This window comes from Astatotilapia calliptera, chromosome 15 (genome assembly GCF_900246225.1).
Source record: "Astatotilapia calliptera chromosome 15, fAstCal1.2, whole genome shotgun sequence".
Taxonomy (NCBI): domain Eukaryota; kingdom Metazoa; phylum Chordata; class Actinopteri; order Cichliformes; family Cichlidae; genus Astatotilapia; species Astatotilapia calliptera.
In genome coordinates, this window is record NC_039316.1 from 11,232,644 (window position 1) to 11,251,176 (window position 18,533).

Sequence of the window (18,533 nt, forward strand, 5' to 3'; positions counted from 1 at the left end):
AAGACAAAGCAGTTTAGAGAAGCTTTGCGGCAAATCCAGGTTGATTTTAATGTCTAATGTCATTCTATCCCAACAGATACTGCAACATTTTGCAGCTGATGGATGATCTTACAGCTGAGTGAGAAGCTGGTTATCATTTTTAGACCACGATGATGCTTATGATATTTCATTAGCCCTTCGGAGAGGCACCAATTAAACGTAATTTTCCATTAAGACCATAGCGATGCCATAACAAAAAGAGTAGATTTATTAATAGAGATATTTTATAATATTCTCGATATTAGAATAACATCTGTGGCACAAACAGATCTGTAACTCAGAACTCAGTAACAGAGTGAAACTGAATTTCAGTCAGGCAACTCACATTTTAAATGGTTTATTGCAGTAGCAGCAAATAGTTAGAGTCACAAATCTATTGTGGATGGAAAATTGGAGTGTTGTGTATTTAACCCCTGAATATGCTGTCAAACATGTTCAGGAATAGTTGAAATTACACCAGCATATCCTGGGAATTATGAGAGACACAATTAATAAAGTAATATACACCTCTCATAAAAGTACAAACATGAAGCGAAAATTTAAATGAGCAGAGCTGCTAATGGATGCATTAAAATAACACAGACGGTTATACCTGTGAGGAAATAATATATTTTAATGTAATTTAAAATGATTTTTTTTTTTGCAATATTTGGCTAATGAGTCATTTTAGTAAAGATTCCCGATGATATGAGAAGAAATTAGAGCCATTTAACCAAGACTGGGTGTTATGTGAAATAAGGAAACACAATAATTTAATATCCAAATTATTTAGCGACACATGATCTCCGTTTCTGATCTCCAAAAATTCAGAAACCAACAAATATAGGAAATCTGAGTGTCTTTGCTTTATGCCACACAGTCTTATTCATTATATTATATTTTCCTGATTATGTCTGTCGCTCTGTGTTGTACCTGTTAAAGTGGTAGATGTCCTGGATGTTGCCAAATAGTGACTTTTTGTCCTCAGAGCTCAAGGCCAGTCGAGACTGGTTACTTATGCACTCCAAGTAGTCCTGCAGAGAGAAAGAAGCAACAGTCTGTTAGGAGGTTGGCGTCTTGATTGGGACCAGCCTCGGCACACATACAGCAGCCCACCCACATAAACTCTTGCAGACACCGGAAGCTTTCAACCTCCCCTGGACGGCTGACTCTGGAAACAGAATCATACTGACAACATCCAGACACACTCAGACTCTCTGATCTTTATCTTTAGAGTGGATCTTATAAGTTATAGGTTTTGTTTCATCATTTTAAGAAGCCTTTCCAAAAAAATAAATAAATAAAAAGGGTTGTTGGGGAACAACTACACCTGCTAGGAAAACCAATATTAAATCCATGACTGAAACGAATCTGATTTGTTTTTAAATATCATTCTTAGGTTATCAAAAAATATGTTTAGGAAAGATTTTATGAACTATGTTACTTTTGCAGAATAAAGGCACACCGTTATGAGCCAATGAGTGATGGGTAAACTGGGGGTTCTTCATAATCAGTTTTTTTAATGCCATAATCCAAAAAACAAGAAAACAAAACAGAAAACTTACTTTTAAACAATTTAAACTGCAGTAATATAGTAAAAACACTTAACCCTGGTGTACTATGTTCAACTAAAAGCCAATTTCCTCTGTTGCTGATTCGTGTCAACACTTTGATAAGAGGATAAAGCAGGTCAACAGCTTGTAGCCATGAAACTGTCTGGCTGTTGCTGGGAAGAACAGTTTTAAAACATAAAAAAAAAAAAAAAAAAAAAGTCGCCTCAGGAAGCTTTAACTCTGTGGCGCTTATCACCGCCTCCATCAGTGACATTAGTGATGAGTGCTCATATGACTGCTATTAAACAACAGCACTGCCAGATATCCATCTGGCCTGAAGAAAGAAAGAGAAAGGTGAGCGGCGACCGGTAGCTGGGAGCAGCAGCATTGAATGGAGCTGTGTGTTTTGCACGGGGACTTTTCACTGCTTTTTATACATTTCAAAAGAACAGAACAAATAGATCAACTGATCTTGCCCATTCTGCAGGCAACTAAAAACCAACACAACACTGCTGCAGTTACTGAGAAGTGCAGTGCAAATAAACACAAAAGATTTCATCTAGAAAAGCGACAGTTCAACCCCAAATCAAATTTATGCATTTTCCTTTTGACCTGCCCAGCTTTGGCAAGGTGTCTTCTTTTGTATACAGTGAAATGACATCTCCAAATTCGAGAAAAAATGTATTTGAAAAACACAAAATGAATCTAAAAGAGCCTCTTGCTTGTGACTGAGTTACAGGATTTAATCTTTAATGGTGCTCCATGTTTCCTTTGGCTGTTGGGCAAAAGACACGCATTTCATTTTATTTATTTTCTTTGGTGCTTTGAGTAACAGTTTAATCCGTCTCCATTAAATCCAGGAGATGGCAGACATTTCTACAAACAACATCTCAAAGAAGGCCGCTAAAACAATATAGATTGAATTGAAGGGGAAAAATATATTAACTTGTTTTTGGGGTGAACTGTCCCTTCAAGCTACGAGCACATAGAAATAGAAAAAGTGCTTTTAAACCACATTACTGTCTGAAACTGGGAAAATCTTACAACACTGAGAAAAGCGCCAGGCTGCCTTCGACATGCACAAACACAACTCGCCATTTCAGTGCAGACAATACTTGTGTGTTTTTAAGAGACCAAAGACAGGGAGGGAGAGGTTGGTTTTTTGTTTTTTTAATGTTCTCTCCCGTCGGCCTAATTTGCAGTCGGTTGCTAAGAGTTTCTGTTCCAAGTATTGTTTTATGCATTTATTCATTATTAGTTTAACTAGCTCAAGTCTGAGCTGCAATCCATTAAACTGTGTTTGGTTAGGCAAAGGCATAGAAAAACAGAAACAACTGGAAAAATGATCTGGATGTAAAGAGTGTACGAGTTTTTGCAAGAGCTTTAAGGCAACGTTTTAGGGCAAGGATTTGAGATACAGAAAGAAATCGTGCTTAAAAGGGAAGGCGGTGATTATGTCTAAGGTCACATAAAGAGGTCATGTTAAGATTTTGTTGATGTTGGCAGTAATGTGTAAACTGATAGTTTATTAGCCACAGGGTCAAAGATCTGACCTGGCCTGACCCGCTCACTCATCACACTCAGCCAAAGCCTCTGCAGGCTCAACAACGGGAAGCGTTCACAGACACACACCTGAGGGTTCACTTCCTGCTAAGCATCAGGCTTCACATGTGCAAGCTTAATAACTTTATTGTGTTAACCATTAATCTCCTCAAGCACACACTCCTTTTCCACAATCACACGCAAAAAAAAAAACCAAAGTTGTCCTTCTGCCCTTCAGTGGGAAACCGTTTCTCCAGACACTGATGAGGGCAAACGACAGAAAAGGGATGTTCCCGGATCATTTCCGGATCGTGACATTGTTGGCTAATGAGGATTTAGGCTCATGCAAACAAACATCATATTCACCAATTTAACAACACTTAAGGAGCATTTAAAAAAAAAAAAAAAAAGAAGAAAAAAAAAAAAAGAAGCCTGCAAAGTTGCAGAAAGATGAAACACAGTTGAGCCCAGGGGAGTCTGGGTAAATATTTGTGTTAAGGCCGTCACACCCTCCTACAGCAGCATTGGATTATTGAAATGCAAGATGGCTAATGATGCAGGACAGTGCTGAATACTGATGAGCTGTTGCTGTGCTTGTGGTGGCTGCTAGCTGTGCTTTTCTCTTCACTGTAGGTTAACTGTGATGTTAAAAGCCCTTTTCACACATATACAATCAGTGCAATCCATCCCCGATGCACTCATTGAAACAGTCATTAAAAAGGTAAAGTAAGGCTGAATGCATGTGTCTTTTCCAAAGTGCTAGTGACAAATTAGCTTTCTTGAAATGCAAGTGTGGTTGAGTGCTGGGTGGTCTGATCCACTGATGGCAATCGGCGGGCTGCAGTAGTAGAAGCAGTAGAGGGTTATTAAGTGCAGCTTCTAAGCCCTGTTCAGTGTTTTCTTAACCTACTTAGGATACTGTTATCTTGGAGCTAAATCCCTTTTCCTATTTTCACCCTCTATCCCATTTCCTCACCTCTGATAGGAGGAGGAGGAGTCGGAGAGGGTGGAATATCAGGAGTGAAACACCAAAAACACATATCACAAAAAAAAAAAAAAAAAAAAAAAAATATGCGTGATGATGGATCCATTGTGCACTCCAAAGCCAAAATAACACAACCTAGACATACAAACACATGCACAGACACTTTGGCCTATGAATCGACAGCTCGCCAAGGGCGGACAATGTGGGAAAAAGTGGATGAAGATTGCAAGCCACCACTTTATAATAAAGCTGCAGGATACAACATGCACCACATACATTCAACACAGTGAATTTTTTAGTTTTACATAGAGCTGAATACAGAAACCAAAAGGCAGGAGAGGCCAAAGAGAGCAACCTTTGATAAAAAGCTCTACACCCAATCCTTAACAAAGCCACTCAGATACTGACTACAGGCAAGGTGTATCCTTGCAGTTCAAAGCCAGCCAAACACACAGACACACACACAAACGAGTGCATTAGCTCGAGTGTGTGTGCATACAGTATGTGTGTGCCTCTGTGTGCAGCACAAAAGGCGCTGGTGTCATGTAACTCGCCCAAACTCTGGCTGGTGACCTTATTGCATTAAAGTTTTCCAGAAGGCACCAAGCAGTATGCGTCACGTGCATTAAATATGTATTATCTGGCAATTTAAAGCCTTCCTGAAGAGATCAGGGTCAGGCAGTCACTGGACTGACATCCACTTAATGATTGCCTGTGTCAGGAGGCACTTCTTTCACTCAATTCCCTATTCTCTGCTTTGCTGTTATTCTCTCTCTACTCTCCTATCAAAAATAAGTCTAACAACGCCAAAAATACATCTTAAAAATGTGTTTTTTTAAGTAAAACTACATAAAATTTGTCCTTTATTTGGCTTTATTCATTTCAGGACCCCTGAGATCGCCTTTATAATCCATTAAGGTGGCTGGATCCCTTGGTTTGAGACCAGAGACATAAATTACCTCGCCACCTTGAGCAACAGTAAGCTTGAACATGTCTGAAAAGGGAGAAATCGGTAAAAACTATCTAATAATAATCATTTTATATATAATTGATATATATTTTAGTAAGACACACCAATAACTTGCCACCCCCCCCCCCCCCCCCAAAAAAAAAATAGTTGTAGTCTTTCTAACTTTTTTCCACATCTCTCTCTTTGTTTGATGTTCTGCCAAATATGCTAATACTCTGAAGCTTTGAAGTTTCTGTGCATGTGCAGGATCCTTCTGTTTCCAATTTCCTTCACATGTCATGTTGTGTAGCCAAGTTATATATTATTTGGAATTCTAGTCCCTTACCTCTACAATGCTACGTAGGTCCTGTACGTAGGTTCTCTCTGTGTCCAGTATTTCCTGCACCACCCGGTCCACATATGTTCTTGGTCCCTGTTTCGCCCGCTCCCCTCCTTCTGGGCTCAGCTCAGGCTCTGAATTTTCAGTTGGAGTCTGTCCACTGCTGTATCTTCCTTGCCCTGTCCCTGTGTCCGTTGCTCCATCATTTCTGTCATCTTCCTCTCTGCATTCCAGTTGCCTCGCAGGGACCAGCTCCAACCGAATCGCCCCAGAGTCCCGGTCTGCGGTCATGGGGTTACAGTGCGGGGCAGCGACAAGAGTTGTGCGGCTGCCCAACGAGCAGTGACTGTCCCTGGAGGAGGCAGAGGAGGATGTGGAGCTGTAGCTGATGGGCCTTTCGGCGCTGTCGGGAGAGGAGTCCATGCTGAGGGCGGAGCAGTAGCGAGAAGAAGCGTGGCGGAAGGCTGGGTTGCGGAGGCAGCGAGCTGGGATGTCAACGGAGCTCAGGACTGACCCGGTGTCCGGGACCTCAGGAACAGGAGGCAATGCATCAGGTAGGTAGCTGTAATCGTCTGGAAGGAAAATCAAGCAAAGGAAGAGATTCTCATTAATTCACCAGTGCTAAGATTACATTCATATTGCTCTGTGTTCATGTCCTAGATATTGGCTTTGCCATAATAATACTAATAATAATAATAATAATAATAATAATGATGATGATGCCCCCAAAAGAAAAAGAAGGACAACAACAGTAGATCGTACACACACTCACACACTTCCTCATTTATTACAATCAAGCCCCTGACTTGGAAGACTGCTGAGGGCTCCATGGAGTCTGGTTAGAAAAAAATACTGAAAATGCCATGGTTTAAGTTTTATGGCATTGCATTGTCAGTGAGTTGGCCAAAGATTGTGGTGCAAATGGGTTGAATGCCTGATCGAAATTACATTTTGGGTGACTTTCTATTTACCCTGGACAGAAGAGAACCAGAGATGTAAAAGCTAGACATACATTACATAAACCACTGTACTTTGTCTTGGTGTTTAATAATACAGTTCAAAACTGCACGTCCTCATTTGTGTATCATCATCCGTCTTAAGTAATCTATGGTAACACAGCCACAGCATTGAACAGGTCGTACAACATGCCCCAGCATAAGTCACACAAAATAATCAGATTTTATTTTCATAAACCAAGATAGCACACTCTGTGGTCTTCACTTCTTTCCAGCATACAACGTCCTCTTTTCGGACAAAGATTTTAAAAGAAGAATCCCAATCGGAAACTTTAAGCCGCAAGGATGGACATAATAGACACTATACAGAAGAAGTTCAAAAAAACTGTCTAAATTAATATTCATGGGGAAAAAAACTCAATCGCTGACCTACACTAAAATTCTGATTATATTCACTCAGTTGAAAGGCTGTGCTGCCCTCTTTAAACACTTAACACTACGACTTTTATACTCTTCACAGTCTCCGTTTAGCATCCCGATTCCTTACATTCCTACTGACCACGGGCCAACTGACCACCCATCACCAACCTTCACAGATTTGCCCCCACTTGTATCCAAAGAAATGCTTTGACTCACAAGGAGCTGACAGTAATTCCAATTCCAGATGAGAAAACATACACAACCACAGGAAACACAACCCTTTGAATTCTTATTTATTTGCATAGACGAGGATTTTATGTTTGTGTGAGTAGACATTTTTGCAAGAATACAAAAAGATTACCAGTGTAATGCTGAAAGCACGCCACTTACAGTTATGAATGAAACCCCTATTTCCAAGGCAGACAAGTTTGTGTGTTTGCGTGTACCTACAGGAGTCTACTTGGCATCCAGCACATGCCAAACTGGCTCAAGACCTTGTGTTTGCGTTAAAGATATGATTACCAGCTCCCAAGGCCCCACAGTCAGGGCAGCTGAAGTGAAACCACAAATGCAGCGTATCAGACAGAAGCCTTCCAAGTTTCCAAGGTCTTGCTTCACAGAAAGGCTTTGATGGCAACAACCGAGAACAAATGTGATGAAGCAAAGGGAAGAACGTGCAAGAGCCTTATAACAGCTCTGTGGGGGTTTGACACCATCAAAGCTAGAAGCACCAGTGAACCGGCAGCTGCCATGTTGTGGCAACAATGATATCCAGCGCCGTTCAGGACAGCGTAGCTCGCTTGCTGCCAGTAGCACCTACTCACCCTAAGCCCATCTCACTTCAAAGGCTCAGAGATCACAGGTTCAGGTTCAAAAACATGAAACGTGAACCTGAGAACAAGCTCAAAGAATCCTGGTAAAAACCCGCTCTCTCACCTTTCACACAGGTACCTCGGACGCTTTTAGTTACAGCGACAGCTTTTTTTTCCCCCTTTGGTGGCTGCACACTAGTCAGACTGGTCCCGTGATAAGAAGATCACACTGGAGCAGCTTTTATAACATCAATACTGAACCTGTATGTAACTTTACTGGATCAAGGTTCAGATTTTTTGGACACATTTTCCATTTGCAAGATAAAGGTCTGTACGCACTTCTGAAAGCCATCCAGTTCTGTGGGGACTTTTAGCTCTAAAATTTAGAGCTAAAAGTCAGTTTCATTTAGCAAGAATTAGATAACACACACTCTGCAAGAAATACATTGGGCATGGATGGAAATAAAAGAGATAGCCTAGCTATGATCCGCTTCAGAATATATCATCCGTCATCTCTTTATAATGATCTCTAATTGGGAGCAAATTAATGTTTCTGCCTTTCAGATTTTCAAACACACATCAAATGGGAAGTGTGATCATCTGTCACCGAAAGTTTCAGACGTCCAACATTGTGTACAGACCTTACCCCCCATACAGGTCTGAAGGAATCTTTCAGTTCCTTGAAAGGAAAAAAAAATAAAAAATTCCTGGGACTGAAAGTTCGTCAGAATTTACCTGGAAATGCAACTGAATAAGCACATTTGCTTACAGAGTCCTGTGAAGCTGTAGGGACTGCAAGGTCTGCTGATAATGTCTCATAATGCTTGCGACACACCTTTCCCGTGACACGTTTATCTGATCCTTTATTAACAGATACAAACAAGAGCTTTAAGTCAGAAAAATCACTTAAGCCGTGCGATATTATCAGCCATATGTTTCCTCACGCTGTCAAGTCAGTTTTCTAAATCCACCTCTCAAAAAAACCCAACAATGAGATCTAATGAGCTCCATCATATCTTTCTCTACTTTTAATTTTGCTCCGCTAGTGTGCCAAGAAAAACAGGAAGGATCTGGAGCGCCCAAAAACTGAAGGAGCATGAAACTGCACTTCCCTCAGACAAGTTTGGAACAGATTCCCTGTGCATGTGTGTCCATGCAAATTTCTGCAGTGCCAAACCTGACTCCCCCCCCCCCTAACGAAAACATCAGATAGTAGAAAAAGAATTTGCTGGGCAAAAACAATTCACAGAAAAACCAAAGGGCCTTGGCTTTTTTATAAACAGCGCCCTGCTTTCAAGTTACCATACACAATGGCCAAAGGGTTGTATAACACATCTCGCCATTAATAGGTAACAGACAGTTTTCTTTGCACTTTGACAAATCTGTGATACATCGTTTCTTATCACAGCTGCTAATGTATGTGTATCTATAATGTGTGTGCATGTTTCACACAAAATGCATTAGGTTTATCACTCCAAAGATAAGACTAACTAAGCTCATAACTTAATGGTCCTTACACCAGCCATTGCAGCTAGATATGGTCAGGCAGTGTGCGCACACGTGCAACCTACACCCATACACACAGACGCACGCTCATGCGCAAACATACAAAGAGAGCAAATACAGAGAAGCCAAGCTTGGAGTGAAACCCAAACATCACAGAGAAGATTGCCCCATCGTGTGTTTGCCCAACCCCTCCTTACCACCTCCCAGCTTCATGTTTGGGGCACACCCTGTCCGTTTCCTGGGTGAAATGGCACACACACACACACACACACACACACACACACACACACACACACACACACACACACACACACACACACACACACACACACACACACACACACACACACACACACACACACCAATGATGGCCAGTCTTTAGTTACCTCCTGTCCAGATTATGTTCAACTTGATCCTTGTAAATGATCTCTAATTATGGTCCTAAGCATGCAGGTTGGGACTGTGTCTCCTCTGTGTGTGTGTCAAATGTCTGTGCATATGAGGATTAGGCTAGTGTGTGAGGGCCAAGTTTCCTGCCAGAGCAGAGGGAGAGAGAGTCAGTGAGTGCCGGAGCAACCTGGCTTCAATCTCTGGCTTTCATTTAAACTTTGTAAAGCACCCTGGCACAAGAAGCTGAGGGGTGCTTTACAATTCAGCTATTCTTAATATGTTGACCATCACACCCATCTGTAAGGCAGACAGCAACAACTAAAAGGAAGCAGACCGAAAACTGTGCAGACACAGTAAAAAGAAACAGTGGTAAAAAACAATGAGTCGCATTTTGTGTTTTACTGTTTAAAGAATGCAATGGTGGTATTATAAAATGATTAAAAACAATCCCGTTCATCTGGATTTTATTTACATTTTTTTCTTCACATGCAATTTAGTGGTGAATGAGCCCCATATAAACTATTAAACTTATCAGAAATTACTGACCATGAAAATAGTTTTTCATGGTCAATCTCCACCTCAACCCTGCAGAAACTTGGGAAATGGACCATCTCAGTCTCTCCGTTTCTTTTCAGTTTCTGCAGGACAGAATGAACTGAATTTGACATAATATGTCTGCGTGTAGCAGCGCATGCAAAAAGCAGCTTATGTTATGGATAAGTATGACTCTGTGAGACCAAAACAATGACAACAATGGAGAGGGAACCAAGTCAGTAACTTGGAAGTCAGAAGCGAAACAAAGAAGAGCCTTTCTTAATCGGTTCTGCTCTTGAAGATCAGGTAAACTTCACTAACTCATTGTTTCATAGAACATAAAATCTACTTTTACATATCTGTTAAATATTTTATGGCAAGCAACCATATAACTAACTAAACAGTCTCAATAATTATTTTTAACAAGCAATACTGAGGAAGATGTAAATCTGGATAGCATAACTGCCTGTTGTCTACTTTGTAAAATGCACTGAAGTGGTCAAAAACACTTTACTCCAAAGTATAAAGGAGTCAACACCACTTCTCCTCATTAACGTGCATTAAGACCATTTAAAATCCAAATTTGTGGAATCAATCACATTCACAAGACTGCCACTAGCACACATCAAAACACAGAGTGTATTCACATGCTCATGACAACCCGCCACAGCGCCAGTTTTGCTCCATTTACAAAGTTAGCCAGACAAGCCTCACTACCAGTCCAGCTAGGTTTAATGACTCATGCGGCACTCAACTTCAGTAACACACTTTATGGTCACCTGAAGTGTTCTTTGTTCTGGAGAGGTCAGTAAACAGCTGTTAGCAACCTTCTCTCTTTATGGCCCTCAGGATCCTTACAAGTAGCTCAGCAGGCACAAACAGCTATGTGAGTGCTTTGTAAAGGACATGTGAACCTCCAAGGGGTAAACAAGTTGAAAGTATTATGTCATCTTCAGATTCTGGAGTGAAAAACAATTCACATTGTTTATTTTAAGTTAAGTGGTATCCCTAATCACTGGGTTTGTACACGAGTAGTTAACTGAGCGCAGCAGTTTGGGGATTCCAGAAACAAAGCCGCCATGCTACTTCCAGGGAGGATCCCTCAGCAATAAAACACAGGCATGTGAATACGAAAGAGGGGATTTTTTTTTTTAAACAAAAAACTGGACATATGGAAAATACCCACTTGGTATGGCTAGCTTGGTTTGGTGTGAGTTAAAGCAATCTTACAGAGTGAGAGGGGGACTCACGTAGGAGGGGAAACAAAGTGCCAAAAAAAAAAAAAAAAAAAAAAAAAAAAAAAAAGGCAGGTATGCTGTGAATTAGGCCACATGTGCACAAAGATCTGTTTATGCACACACACAGATGTTCACAAATTTATTTCTGCATGCAAGTCCGCAGCAATATTTCAACAAATGAGACCCTTATGGGAATGCAGAGGCAGAAAGTACAAACGGACTTCTTTAGAAAATGAACTAAACTTCTGAAAAGTCAAAAATAAATTCACCAAAAACAGAATACGGTTTTGAAAACAAATTAAGGTTTGTAGTAGCTTTGTAGCATTCATCCCTTTCCTCTTTCCTGACAAAAAGTATCCCGATCAAACCACCTTCCTTAGAGCCAACTTGAGCCAAAACTCATTACAAGCAAAGACAGCCACTTCACAACCCTCAAGAAAATGCTCCAAGCCACCTGCTTTATGAGGATGATTCAAAGGTTAAAGATTAACACAGATAAAAAGGCATCAACATGGTCATTTGCAGCATGACAGCATGGAGAGACTGGGCATATCAATAAGCTCAGGCTGCATCCCCCTCCCAACCCTCTGAATCATTCCTGCTTCCATTTGTTTGCTCACTCCTTTCCCCCCCAATTTAGGTCATTTTCACCAAATTCTCACAACTATCCTACCCCTCTCCTAATTCCGGCCATTTTCTTTCTCCCTTCCTGTCATTCTTCTCTTCCCTCCTTCTATTATGCATTGAAGCTTTGAATGTGTTTGGCAGCTCATAAAATAAGTCGGCCAAGTTCGCTGTGTTTAAATATGAGCTGCACATTACATTCCTACAGGCTCAAACCATGCTTCTGCAAGTATATACTTTACTATGTAAAAATACACATTGACCAGCATGCATATAGCACATGGCTGCAGACCACCGGGGCTCATATTTGCTTTTGGAGCGCATGTGTTCATAACACTTGCCTTTCACGCTCAGAGCACTTATACTCCGATAAATGCAGCTTTCCTCTTGTATAGCCAAGACTATATTCCAACCATTGTACTGTTGGAGCTGTGGGAGGGTTTAAAATGAATCTGTACAAGTTCACCAGAAAAATATTTACCTGTAAAGAACCAGAATTTGAAGACAGGAGTGAGCGCACCAGACATGACTTGACCACACACTTTGCACATCTCAAAAAGCCTTCAATCAAAGCTGTTTGTTCGTGTGTGTTCTTGTTTATTCTTCACCAAGCCTACCAGATGGCAAATGAGTTCAATGCCATGCAGTCTGTTGCTGACGTTGCATTTTTCTGGTATCCAAGGACTTTAAAAACGTAACTAAATCCAGGATATGCTATGATGAGTGACGAGAATGTAAAAGGCAAGATGGAAGTAAAGCAGCCCAGTGGTCTTCACTTTGGCAGCATCTTTGTAAAGTCGTCAAGCAATCAGACTTGTGCGACTGCAACAGAGTGAGAAACGAGGAGGAGAGATCCCAGAGGAATGAAAGTAGGAAGAAAAGATGAGAAGAGAGGCCAAAGGTCGAAAAACACCCACTCCACTGCTTTTTCTCTTTTCCATTTCCCACTCTCGCTCCCATGTTGAATCCTGCCTTTTGTGGCACTTTAACCAACACATTTTATCTCCATTTTAAAACCAATCTACCAAATTCTTTCATCTTTTTTACAGGCTATGGAGAGGTTCCCGATCTTCCGCTGCGTCCACTTAAGGTCAACCTCTGTTTCTGATAGAGACGTAGACTTGATTTCAACTGACACTAAGGACCTTAAAGTGTCAGCCTGGATTTCACACTGCAGTCAAACAAATGTAGAGAGCAGAGGAAGAAAAGGGGTGGGGGATTGCAGAGGTGGGAGAGACAGAGTGAGGCGAAAGATGGGATTTGAGACATGGGGTGGGGTTTCCACTGAACAGCTTCCCAATGGACCAACAATGACCAGGACATGTGTTATAATGCAGACACTTTGGAGGATTGATGGAGGAAAATGAAGCCTTCTTTCTTCAATGTGTTTCTGTGCACATCCGCCAGCCAGATTTAAAACATCACTTTGCACGTTATCGCTGGTAAAGCCTGAAGCTTGAACTCGATCTGTGACTCGGCAGACCCCTGGGGTTTCATGGCCTCACGAAAATGGTTAAAGTCAAAGTCAACACACACAGCTGGCAGGATAATTACAAACAAATGCCTTCTTCTTTCACGTAATTACATAAAACCCTTTAAATGATTAAAACAGCCACCACACATAGGTTCATTTACACACATTATGTACACAGATTAACACATTGTATCTCCATGTTTACAAGATGCGAGTTAAAAGCCGAGACTCTCTGTTACCGACACTGCGGACTTGAGGAATGTGCAGTGTGCTTTTAGTTGACAGCACCGGTGTTTAGCTGTGGGAAAAGCATTCACCAACAACCCATCCCTATTTTCAGACACTCAGTGTCGCACCCACTCCTGGGACACTCACGCGACCCTTTGCCGCACACGCCCTTCAACTCCCTATGAGAGTGACACACTAGCCTCATTCTCTGACCTAGCTGGATTTCAGCCTGCTTTCTGCAAAGATTCATCAGTTCTCAATCTCTTTCTACATGAACCGTGAGATCTCATTTGTTTAAATTGCCCCGAACCTCCACCCGTCCAGCCGCTGTGTGCCTGTAGCGCCTTGTGCCAAGTGCTCATGATTGGATGGGGGCAGATGTCTGACCAGATGACTGGACAAGCAGGGTGCAAGGAGGACGACGGAGGGGTCCATTGTCTCCTGCACCTCTAAACCAAAGAGTTTGCTCTAAACAGTAATTATTCCCCCTCCTCTTCCTTTTGCCCATTTGTAGCCTCACCCCCAACTGCTGTCTTCAAGGCTCTAATTTGGGTCACAGGCTGTAGAATGGCATCTCAACACTCAGTCCAACCTACACCCGGGGTCAGAGGACACTGAGACATGTGTTGGCTTTCAGAGACATGAGGATATACAAGCAAAGTAGAAAATGATTTAAAAGGTAGTTTACATGTGGATTTGAACTGATGCTTTGAATGTAGCTACCGGTGAAAATCTACTTTGGTAAATAAACACACAAAGTTTTGTAATGTTCTGCAGCAGCAGATCTCTATTTGTAATTGCCAACAAGTAAATACAATTTCTAACCACTGTAAAAGAACACCAAAGGCTGTGTGTGTGTGTGCGCACCATCACCTCAGCATCACAAGAAGTTTAACTCAACACGTCTGCGAGAAAACAAACATGCTTCACTCAAAGCCAGAGGTGAGGACAACAAGCAGAAGACGGCGTTAACTGAACAGCGCTGACAAGAGACCAACGCTCCAAATACACTTCACGCAGCGCTGTCAGCTGTGGACAAATATTACACACACCCAGCAAAAGACCCAAGAGCATAAACAAGCAAGCCTTCAGAGGCCAGTATAAGCATACCTTGTAATCATATCTCGCTGTCTGATGTTTGACCAGTTGCCACTTGAAAAGGGCTGCTGTTATACTTTTTGAGTTTGCTGACCAAACAAATGTTCACCACAGATTTCATTTCACCAAATGGAAACATAACCCAGATATTCTTCAACAAGAACGTGGTTTTAATTCCCGTCAAGAGATGTGCAGATGTGAAAATCCCATGCAAAATCCAGTCCCATCACTTCATAAATAAAATAATAAAATAGATAAACTCTTGGGAAATGTGTTTAAGTTGACTTAGAATAGATTAGACATGAATAATAAAAAAAGAGCTGCTGCTTACCAGTAGGCATTTTGATTTAGCGCTCCCTTTAACAAAATGCAAGTGAATGAGTTGACAAATGGGTTCAGAAATGAAAGAAGGATTTCCAACAAGAGTCACATATTCAGATTATTCCAACAGTATTCCCAGCACAGTCTGGATTTTTTTTTTTAATCTCCTAGTTTTCCAAATTTTTCCCAGTCATTGTGAATCTTTTTCCAGGGATCCAACATGCAGTCCGCTCCACTAAAACACACAGAGGTACAAACACTGAGGTTGGATTTTCTCCTGAACACACTCCTCAGGCTGATGTTCTTTCTTTTCTTTCTTCTAGTTCAGCTGGCCGAGGATCTCTGCCTGCCCTTCTGAATGCCTCTCTCCCTCCCTCTATTCTGTGGCAATGCATCTATTTTGTTCATGTGTGTGTCTATAAGAGTTCATGTGTGTGCCTGCATATGAGAGAGTCTGTGTGTGTGTGTCGGAGTGAATGGCCTCTGCTCTCCTGCTCCCTCCCCGCTGGGTATTCCCCTCCCCCTGACTCCTCCTCTCCCTTGCTTTCTCTCTCCTGCAGCAAATTATAAGGAGCTGGGAGTTCCACATTAAGTGCCTCCTCTCCCCTTTTCCTTCTTTTATCTTTTCCCCTACTTTATTTCTCCCCGTTCTTTTACACTTGTACTGCAAAATAAAACTTTTAGCATGGTCCGCAATGCATTGTAGGCCAGGCGGCACCCTTTTTGTGTGTGTGCGCGCGTGTCCATCACGCTCAGCGGGCAGCTGAACTGCTGTTGTTAGTGCACAGCTCCACAGATCACACTCATATACGCACGTTACAAGGAGGGGGGAGGGGGTTACGACTGATCAATAGGCTGCGAGCCGGCTCAGACAAAAGCTCCTCGTCCACCGCACGGCTCATTGTGCCCAGATTAGAGAAAGGCTGGAGGGAACGAGAACACAAAATCTCAGAAGAGGAAGGATGTGGACAGTGGATGCCATGTTAAACTTGATTTTATACTTTTCCACTCTATCATGTCGTCTGCGGGCTGTGAAGCAGTCTAAAGTTTCTAAAAAGTTTCTAAAACTTTAAGATCGTTAGGATGAATATGTTTTGGGTATAACAGAAAGCCTTCATATCAAACTGCAGGTGTGTAGTAGTTAGTAGGTGGGAGGGTCTTCTTAAAAAAAAAAAAAAATCTTTTGGATCTTAGACTTTTTTTGGACTGAGTAATGATTAGGGGCTAAAGCAAATGATATCATTAATTTTAATCATTCACATTAAGTCTCCTCAACTGTATAGCATTGTCATTTTTAATGGCTGGAATATCCTTTTAATGTTGCTTTAACACAATGGCTGAAAAAGGATGTTTTTAATAAAAATCTATTTCAAAATGCTGGAATATTTGGTTAAGGATAAAAGCTGGAGTTGTGTTTCTGTGGACATACACAAATGTTTTTGTGAAGTGAAAATAACCCCCTTCCTTCCAGGAACTTAAACATTTATCATTCTCTCATCTAATTTAGAGGGACACTCCAAGAAACACACGTGAAAAATTGAGAGTAAATCCTGCTTCAGACTATTAAAACCTCATTAATCATTAGATGACAAGTGTTGAGGCTTAATACACAGCCGTATCTAAAAGGAACATAGTGTTAGTTTAGGCACACCACCAAGTCAGAGTCGGCTGCAAACTGAGAATCGGTTGATCTCCTTACTTATGGCTCTGTCGATATCCTTGTACACATCCAATTGGTTAATCTCCAACAGCCTGCTCCATCCAGCGCACAGTTGGTGCACGACTGTGAACTGCTTTGCCGTTTCTGTCAGGGCTTCAAGCTGTTTTCCACATGGACACAATAGTTTCAGCTTGTTTGGTTAGCTTTTTCTCCCGTTTTCCTGCCTTACATTTTTGTAGCTTTCTCTCCTGCAACATTGTGACCACTTTCTCCACCTCGTCTGAACGGGAACATGTTTTCTTATGTAGGTAAGGAAATTGGGTTCAGCAGTATTCAGATAGTAGGTATTGTACACAGACTGCAAAGCCTGTTCGTTTGGAATGATTCTGATTTGTTAACATAGGCATGTTAAGAAGAGCTAAACAGGCTGCTGCACACGTTTCGTAAGTCTGACAATAATTTACAAACTTTGGTTTTTTTGCTCTGTGTAAGAATGTTTCCATACACATTTGTGTTAGAGGTTGTGACCAGCAGATTTAATGTCTTATGGGAACTGATTTGTTTTCCCCATCATCTACTTTTAAAAGATCTTTAATCTTAAATTTAATAAAGGCTTTGCATAACAAACAACTTTTTAAAAGCAGAATTTAGTCCTTTTTCTTGCCTCCTTAGGATCCCACAGATTCATCATGCAACCCTTGTGGATGTCACAACACTTAGCTTGGGAAGTTCACAGGACGCTTATAAATCAGGACATGCCGTGTGTCCCATCAGGATGGCACACGTGAGACAATGGACCATCAGTTTCACACACTAAAGCAAATATGTTGCCTATTTGTTGTCCCTCTTAAATGATAAGGACTGGTCCAAGCAGCATGGGGTCCTGCTAACGGCCAACCTCATCTCGTCACAAATACTAAAATAGAGACCCCCTTGGACTTTTCTCTCTCTCTGCTTCTCATTCTCACACGCAAACACAAACACACAAGGGCCAGACCTAAAGAAGCACGACCCCTCTCTCTAATGACTTGAGGGATCGTTGACCCACGAAGCCCCTGAAGCTCCACTCTAAATCCAAAACTATCCACCTGCCACTCCCCCTCTCTGCTACCTTTCACCCCTCACACACACAGTCCATGACGAGCACTTCCAGCTTGGCAAACATGCAGCAGGAACTTCGAAACTCCTCAGTTCAGCTAAGCACGACTTGCTGATGACAGAAACCTACAGCCGCATTGTTCCTTATCTGATGCCCCCCTTTATGCTCCTCCCTTGCGTAATGTTAACTAAAAAAATAACAGTATAACTTTTATAATAAGTGTGATTATCACTGGAATGTAGACATCGCTTTTAAGAGGAGATGTAAGTATTAAAGTTTTTGGGGTTGCCAAGATAATTCGAGCCATTGTGCTGTAGTGGTCACTATGGCAACCTCGAGGTATCCATCTCCATGGTTGAGCGGCATGTGGAAAGACAGTGAGAGAGCAAGAAAGGGGGAGGAAACGAGGGAAGAAAATGCTTATTGTCAATAAACCGTTCCATTCCTCATAACACTTGGGCAGTGCAAACACTGGAGGAGGGCACAAGGTTCGTACACACTCTTATCAGCTTTTACTGACACACACACACACACACACACACACACACACACACACACACACACACACACACACACACACACACACACACACACACACACACACACACACACAACAGCACTGTAAACTCATGACTTAAAAGACCGGAGGCACTTGAAAATGTTTTACTGTGTGAGTGTGTAATCAGAAATTTAAAAAAAGCAAAAATTCCAAAACCTCTTTTGCATGTCCTGGAGGGAGGAGGAAGGACTGCAGGCGGAGAGAGGCGGACAACTAATTTGATGGCT

The 18,533-nt window shown here is 41.7% G+C and overlaps 1 protein-coding gene across 2 annotated transcripts in view; it reads right to left on the reverse strand.

Moving 5' to 3' along the window:
• Positions 1–18,533, reverse strand: part of LOC113037150 (pleckstrin homology domain-containing family G member 1) — a 60,233-nt gene that overhangs the window by 17,837 nt on the left and 23,863 nt on the right. Inside the window, exons 1-3 of one of the 2 annotated variants that reach the window (XM_026193901.1) lie at positions 14,999–15,463; positions 5,394–5,959; positions 952–1,052 (exon numbers count right to left, since the gene is read on the reverse strand). In XM_026193901.1, coding sequence (XP_026049686.1) covers positions 952–1,052; positions 5,394–5,959; positions 14,999–15,008 — 677 coding nt within the window. In that variant the 5' untranslated portion in view covers positions 15,009–15,463. Of the gene's footprint in view, positions 1–951; positions 1,053–5,393; positions 5,960–14,998; positions 15,464–18,533 lie in introns of those variants that run through there. The other variant, XM_026193900.1, reaches the window with a different exon arrangement.